General features: G+C 39.5%; 1 protein-coding gene across 1 annotated transcript; it reads right to left on the reverse strand.

Moving 5' to 3' along the window:
• Positions 1 to 350: 350 nt before the first annotated feature.
• On the reverse strand, positions 351 to 3,052 carry agpat4 (1-acylglycerol-3-phosphate O-acyltransferase 4 (lysophosphatidic acid acyltransferase, delta)). The gene is made up of 8 exons (XM_053333033.1): positions 2,875 to 3,052; positions 2,572 to 2,741; positions 2,310 to 2,471; positions 2,051 to 2,204; positions 1,821 to 1,923; positions 1,648 to 1,723; positions 1,115 to 1,313; positions 351 to 442 (listed from the first exon to the last, which is right to left on the reverse strand). The coding sequence occupies exons 1-8, from the start codon at positions 3,050 to 3,052 to the stop codon at positions 351 to 353; spliced, it is 1,134 nt and encodes a 377-aa protein (XP_053189008.1).
• Between the last annotated feature and the right edge of the window lie 3,896 nt (positions 3,053 to 6,948).

Consider the following 6,948-nt stretch of genomic DNA (forward strand, 5'->3'; position numbering starts at 1 on the left):
GCACATTATTTGTACAAGTTGACTCTTGAACTAATTTTTCACTTGAGTGAACTTCAATTTCAGTTTGAGTTACCAGTAAAATGTTTGTCTGGTCTGTATTGAAATATTTGCATTTGATTTGAGGGGAATATTTCACCTAATTTGACATTCCTGTTCATTTCTCCAAAGCAAGATGAACACAAGCTTGTGGTCTGGTCCAGTTATGTGATCTTACATCTTGAGCCTTTGGAGTGGAGCAATACGAGAACACGCTGTCTGCATTGTACTTTGAGGCAAGTTTGCACTTGTTGGTAAGTCAGAGGCAGATAAGTAGTTGTGCAAAGAAGCAGCTCTGAGTAAGTCAGGTTCTCCTAGTTCTTGTTTAGAGGAGTCTCCTTATTCCCATAGCTTGAGCCTTTGTTAATCTCAGTCTGGCCAATCATCCAGCGAACTGCCAGTGATGCTGTGAGGGAAACACGCAGAGAATACATTTAGAATATTACTTGAACTTAAGTCATAAAGAGACAGTTTTGAGATCATGTACAGGACATGGTTATTCCTACATTGTTAATTTATCTAAAAAAGCATGAAGACATTTAATAATCTGAATTTAGTTGTATGGTTGAAATCAAGCAATAAAGAAAATCAGGAGAAGCATCAGTAATAGTAGGCAGTGATCGGTGTAGTACATTTGCTACATATCAACTATGACAGTAATGTCACTTTAAGATTGGAAGCAACCAATTTACTGTTAGAATTGAAGTGAAAATGTTGAATGATGTGATTGAGCTGTACTTTGAAAAGTCAGAATTTTACAATTAAACCCAAATCACAAACATGGGCCCTCATTTATGTGAAACTGTGACATGCTCCTCACGAACACATGCTGTTAAAGAAATCATTTCCCCATTCAAAATGTCAGTGAAACTATTGACATGGATGACCTCACACTTAAGGCATGACTGAATGCTGTTCCAAGACTGATATTTTCCAAAAAGGGGACTTACATTTTAGTTGTCAAATCTGCTGCTTTATGTAACGTTTGGACAAAGAGGAGCTGGTTAAACTGAGGGAACGACTGTTATATACCTATTTCAGGGTGACTTCATTTTGGGGTTGAATGCATGAAACTAACCTGCAGTGCAGAGAGTCACAGAAGCTACGATGGTGAACATGGATCCAGAGCTGATGAGTTGTACCAGTAGCAGTCCCAGTGGATAGAGGAGCAGGCAGGACCAGAATATCCAGTTGACCAAGGCCCAGGGACGGCATGGAGGGTTCACTATGGGACTAGGGAAACGCCCAGTCTGTATATAGTGCTCTTGAAAGCTGTCCTATGGATACATTCAAATGAGGATGTTTGTTCTTTGAAATACACATTGCTGTCAAGTTCTTTAGAAAGTGTTTGGGGCCAAAATGTAACTTCCAGGTTCTATTTTAAAGTGGAGGTCCACCTCAAGAACCAGCTCTCCCATTTATATCCACCAAACTCTTCATAAAATAAGACAGTAGCACTCAGGGAAAGGAGCACAGGCACTATTCCTCACAGTAAATGCCACATATTTGATAAGTCTGGCTACTATTCAGGCCGTTGGGATCAAAGTGGCTAACCTCCCCCACAGAAACCTTGTAACCAGTCCGAAACTTCCACCTTCAACACACTCTAACCTTTTCCTGGTAGAGTTTGTGGAGCCAAGCAGCACACTCTGCCTCATCCTCTGGGATCAGCTCTAGAGGGATTCTCCTGCAAACAAGAAGGGAATTCAGATCTCTCAGATAAACAATGAAGAAAAAAACACAACAAATGCTAACCAAACAGGATATGAAATATGTTTCTATACCTCACATATAAATCAGCGTGATATTTCTTCCCTTTAAGAATTCCAAGCAAGGTTGGCATTTCGTTGTTTCTGAAGTTCAGCGTGGAGTCATATACAGCTGCAACTACAAAAAAGAAGACAGAGGAGCAATTACTGGACACTTGATTTGCAAATCAGGGGCTTTTCCCTCTCAAAGACACCCAGCACACCACATCTAATATTTACTGGTAGCCATGGCAACAATAACTCACCAGTTCCCCTGAGGTTTTGGACAGTGATCCAGAATCCTTTGGTCCTGGGCAAAAGATGGTACTTCAGCTTGGGTAAACCTTTGCTCTCTGCCACCTGCATGCTGATCTCATGCTTCTGTGGTGTGAAGCGCGTTCCTTCACAGTAAAGCAAGAACTATCCCAAGGAAATTAGATTAGTTTATTACCAGTGACATCCTGTAGTGATCTTTGTGTTATCACTCTCTCAGTTAACTTGACTTTAAAACAGGGTGAAACCTACCCAGAAGTTTTCTGGATAATCCCGCAGGTTCTGGAGACTCTGAGCCACCGTCTTTCGGTCCTCCTCCCACTTTCTCTTGCAGAAAACAATCTCCAGGAAGTACCACATCCAACCAATTACTGGTACATAAGCCAGCTCTTTTTTGGCCAATACTTTTGAACTCTGGAAAAACAACAAAACTAAAGTTATATTTAAAAACTAATGGCTGGCACTAAATACAAATAAACATAGGGTTGTTTTTTTCTGAGACACTTTCTCTTACCCCAAGAACTCCAAATCTCTCACAGAAGGTCCAGCCACACAGGAAGTCTATCTCAAAATTGTGATTGAGAACCACAATTGCATTTTCATTACCATACAATGGGTAACTCTTTGGGTCTGTGTAGAGCGAGCACTCTGTTCCAGACCACCACTCCAGGACTGCTACCATCTCTGAGGATCATCAAGACAAGTATGTATTTTGTGATCACTGATTATGTCAGTGTTCTTGCTGGCAGCATAACAAACTGTACTAACAACAGACTTCACTGTCATTTATGTGGCAGAGAATAAGAACTGTACTTACGGCTACTGATGCAGTAGGCCAGTCTGCAGTTGACCTTACGGGCCAGCTGCTTACTGACCAACCACAGAGGTAAAGTGCAGAACTGCAGCAGGTTTACAATGAGGCCACTGAACAGGAACACATAGCAGATGATCAAGTGGCTCAAGAAATGGGATTTCAGCCGTTCCAGGAGGCTCATATTGTCCTGTAAAAGTTGGACAACTTTAACAACCAACCTCTCTCATACACACCTCATTTGAGATAGCATATTTCATCACTCAGCTCATACAAACAAAGCTATCAGCTAGTGTTGCCCAGTGCGGGGACAGCACTCACCCTGCTCTGTACATAAAGGTTTTCTTTGACTGGACTCCTGAATGGAGCCTTTGAGCTAGAGTGACCATAAACTACCAGTCACAGGGCAAACGTTTGCTCCTGACAGCACGCATGACCTTTTTCACAGAAATGAGACACCATCTCTCAGCTATTCATTGACCATCCCATACCTACATGCATGCATGAGTATTTCCTAAAAGTCAAGATATTATCAATTTACATCCATGCTTTGTGTTATTGGATCTGACAGGTCAAGTTATCATGCAGTTTCCCATTTCAGTTATTACACAGCATTATCCTTATTTACCATCAAACTGTTTTTATGTTAAAATACTGGTCTGCAAATATGCAAAATAAGTGGCAACATGCGCACACACACACACACACACACACACACACACACACACACACACACACACACACACACACTTTTAATCCTAAAATGAAAACATTAAAAGACTATTTGTCCCCATATGGTAGGCAAGTCCTTTAAAGCATGACTTCAAATAAACTGAAGTCCCCACATCACGTGGAATACAAGGAGGAACACACACCAAGACATTTAAGACTTATAGGCCTAGCAGTATTTAGATGTAGGTGGTGAGGTTAGATGGAGTTACAGCTAAACAAATTATAAATATGATTAATATTATTTCTACAAACTGCTGGGTCAATAAAAGGTCATTTTATTATTCACCTTGTCTATAACAAACATAAAAGACAGATGCACACCTTTAGTTTGACTTAAAACACTTTCACATTTACCTTTTTCTGTCCTCCAGAAAGCTGTCCTTCCTCAGAGACCTTCATTTTTTTAACAATGGGAAAGAAAACAGTCTACTCTATGTCCATGTCACTTGAAGGTCCTGTCCTTTAGATTTGAATATTAATCCACTGTTAACAGAAAACTTCCCGGCGTAAGGAGCCACACCCATCTCCAAACCACGCCTGATGGAGAGTTGTAGGATGAACGATATCTGAAACCATGTACGAAGATCGTTTATTCTCTGAAAGACCGCAGTCTCAAGTCACTTTTTTACCATGATGACCAATGTGACAAATCAGTCTCAACAACAGAGCCTCAAAAACAACAGCTCATTTCACCTCAGGGTATACTCTGTGGGTCAATGTGGTCTAAGTAAACCATTATACATTATACTCTGTGGCTCAATGTGGTCCAAGTACACCACTGCACGAAAAACTATGGTCCGCAACAGGATGCCTATAAATCTCTGTTGATGCTGTTACAAGCTTGGTCCCGAAATAGTGAAAGAGTAAGACCTCTTACTCATCTTTACTCCTCCTCTCAGTCGCTCCCTTTATATTTGGTAACAGAAAAGGCACGAGGATGGCAAATTGGGAGTGGGACATATGCGCAGTGGCCTGTTAATTCAATAAAGTATATTGGCAATAATGAATGTAACTTCTGCATGAGCAAAAAGTCACTTTGTCTAATGTGGTCTCAGTTTGAATGACCACGACTACACATCAGCGTCGTCTTTCCTCAGCAGCTTGGATAAACAGTTCTTCACATTGGTGAACAGCGACCCCCGCTGGTTATGTATTGTAACTTGCGTAAGAAAAGTTGATTTAACAATTTAATTAGGCCCATCATTATTGTTATTTTAATTCAAGAATTCATGGACCTTTATTGGCATCTCACCACAGTTCTATACTTTTCAGAGTCAACTGTGACTCCTGGGCTTGGTGAGAAGGCAGTATGAATGCACAAGGAATAGAAACAAGGAAATACACTCGGTAATTAATCAAAATTACAGGATTTGGTTATTAGGGTCTATAAGGTTAAGAGGTTAAGGGGGTTGTGCACCTAAACCCATAAATAATAATTAATAATCAAATAATCAAATAAAATAGTTTGGGTTTTTATAGAGGTTGGTACTTGGTAAGAATTATGTCTTCCAAAACTACAAAACACATCCCATTTCCAGTCACTTCTCTACTGCACTCACTAGCCTGTTAAACCCTTCCTTTTAAAGTTCCTCTCAAAGGCTTGGTTTAAATGAAATATTGCACTCTTGTTTAACTGATGACACTTAACCCAGAATGCCATATATTTCATGGCTGCATCATATCTCAAATGGAAACATTAAATATCTTGTGGATGATTTGTTACACTATTTATAATTTTCTGGATATGAAATAAATTTTGATATAAGAAAGACGAGATGAAGTAAACAATTATACAGTAGATATCCCAAGAGGCATAACAAAAGTCATATTCAATTGAGTCAAACTCCAGGCCATCAATCAGACTTTTCAAGTCTATAACAGAAACAAAAATGTTGGATTAGAGACTTTCTCCAGTTTGTAGCTGACAGTAGAACAGAGTAGACGTGGACAAAGCAACTCTCATCATCGCAATCACAAACTATTCAAAGTAAGTGTGGAACCCAGGACATCAGCTGTCAGAGGAATATCTCACAATTTCCTCCTCCGAACACTAGAGGGAAATAAAGATGCACTGAGCACAGCTACCTCAGATGATGTTGATGGGGGAAAAAAACAATAAATATCCCTGCACACAAATAACAAAGCAGTCTAGCCTTTTTATAGTGCATATACAAACTATCTATGTTCCAAGTAATAAAGACCTTGTTATGATATTTTACCTCATGGAGCCTTCAAACCAAGTCAAACATTTTTTTCAGTCTTGTGTTATTTTGCAACATAGAGACCCCTGAAAGGAGGTTATAGGGTTCCGTGACCGTTCCACCTTGGGGGTTGCTGAGAAGTGTTTCCAACCTCTCTTTTTACAGGTCCCATAATGCTTCTGTCCTCACGTCCTTTATGACCAAATAACCTTGAAGAGAGGATATGCATGTCTGAAGAGGGCCAAACATACAGTGAAGTAGCTCAGGAAGTTCTTTATGTTCAAATACCAAAGACAGGGAGTGTGAAGGGTCTCAGGGGGATAATAACATAGAGTTCAGTAAGTATATTGTGTGCAAGTACTCTTTGTAGCTTCAGAAGTGATGAAGCACTGCAAGTTTTACACTGTGAATTGAACTGAGAAACTAGAGTTAGAGTTTCAGTACATGTGTTAACTATTTCAAATCCCAATGCACCTTTACAAAGCTGCCAAAGTCAACACTGATCTATCTGAATAACTTTAAGACACCCATTTGACAAATACTTCAGAGTGAATCAGATTAGTCAAAGATAATCATTTCTACAGCCAAATGAAATGCTGATTAAACGTGGATTTTTCTTTATCCAAATATTACTTTGGACAACCTCCTGTTGAAACAGGATGCAAATAATGATGATGATGATGTAGAATGTAATCTACTGTGAGTGCAAAAGGGAGGATAGATAAATGATACCATTTGCATTCAGTTTACTCAGGCCAGGTCATCATCAAGGCGAAATACTGGCATCATAGGCAAGGTAAAAGGACAGAGATTAACTAGACAGTGAATGCCTCAGGTATGTCTTAACAAACTGTACAGACTGTAATACTCTTTAAGAGTGTAATCCACCTTTGTAAACAGAGTAACTACTCATATGGTATTTATTCCAGCATTATTCACACTGCCTGCACTCTTGCACTATTTGTACCACAACACCTTATATCAGTATATAGCCAATATCTGACCTGCATGTCTTTGTTTGTAAATCTGTTTGCTGCACTATGTGTAAGAGCTACTGACAACCAGAGTTACATTCCTTATATGTGTCATCATACTTGGCCAATACAGTTGATTCTGATAAAAGTAACAATGTGTTATTTCTTCTTTT

This window comes from Scomber japonicus, chromosome 14 (assembly GCF_027409825.1).
Source record: "Scomber japonicus isolate fScoJap1 chromosome 14, fScoJap1.pri, whole genome shotgun sequence".
Taxonomy (NCBI): Eukaryota; Metazoa; Chordata; class Actinopteri; order Scombriformes; family Scombridae; genus Scomber; species Scomber japonicus.

Coding starts and splice junctions, on each gene's coding strand:
- agpat4 (XM_053333033.1), bottom strand. CDS start 3,052: ATGAGCCTCCTGGAACGGCTGAAATCCCATTTCTTGAGCCACTTGATC. Junction 1,724..1,820: donor CACGCTGATTTATATGTGAG/GTATAGAAACAT, acceptor TCTTGTTTGCAG/GAGAATCCCTCTAGAGCTGA. Junction 1,314..1,647: donor ACAAACTCTACCAGGAAAAG/GTTAGAGTGTGT, acceptor ATGTATCCATAG/GACAGCTTTCAAGAGCACTA.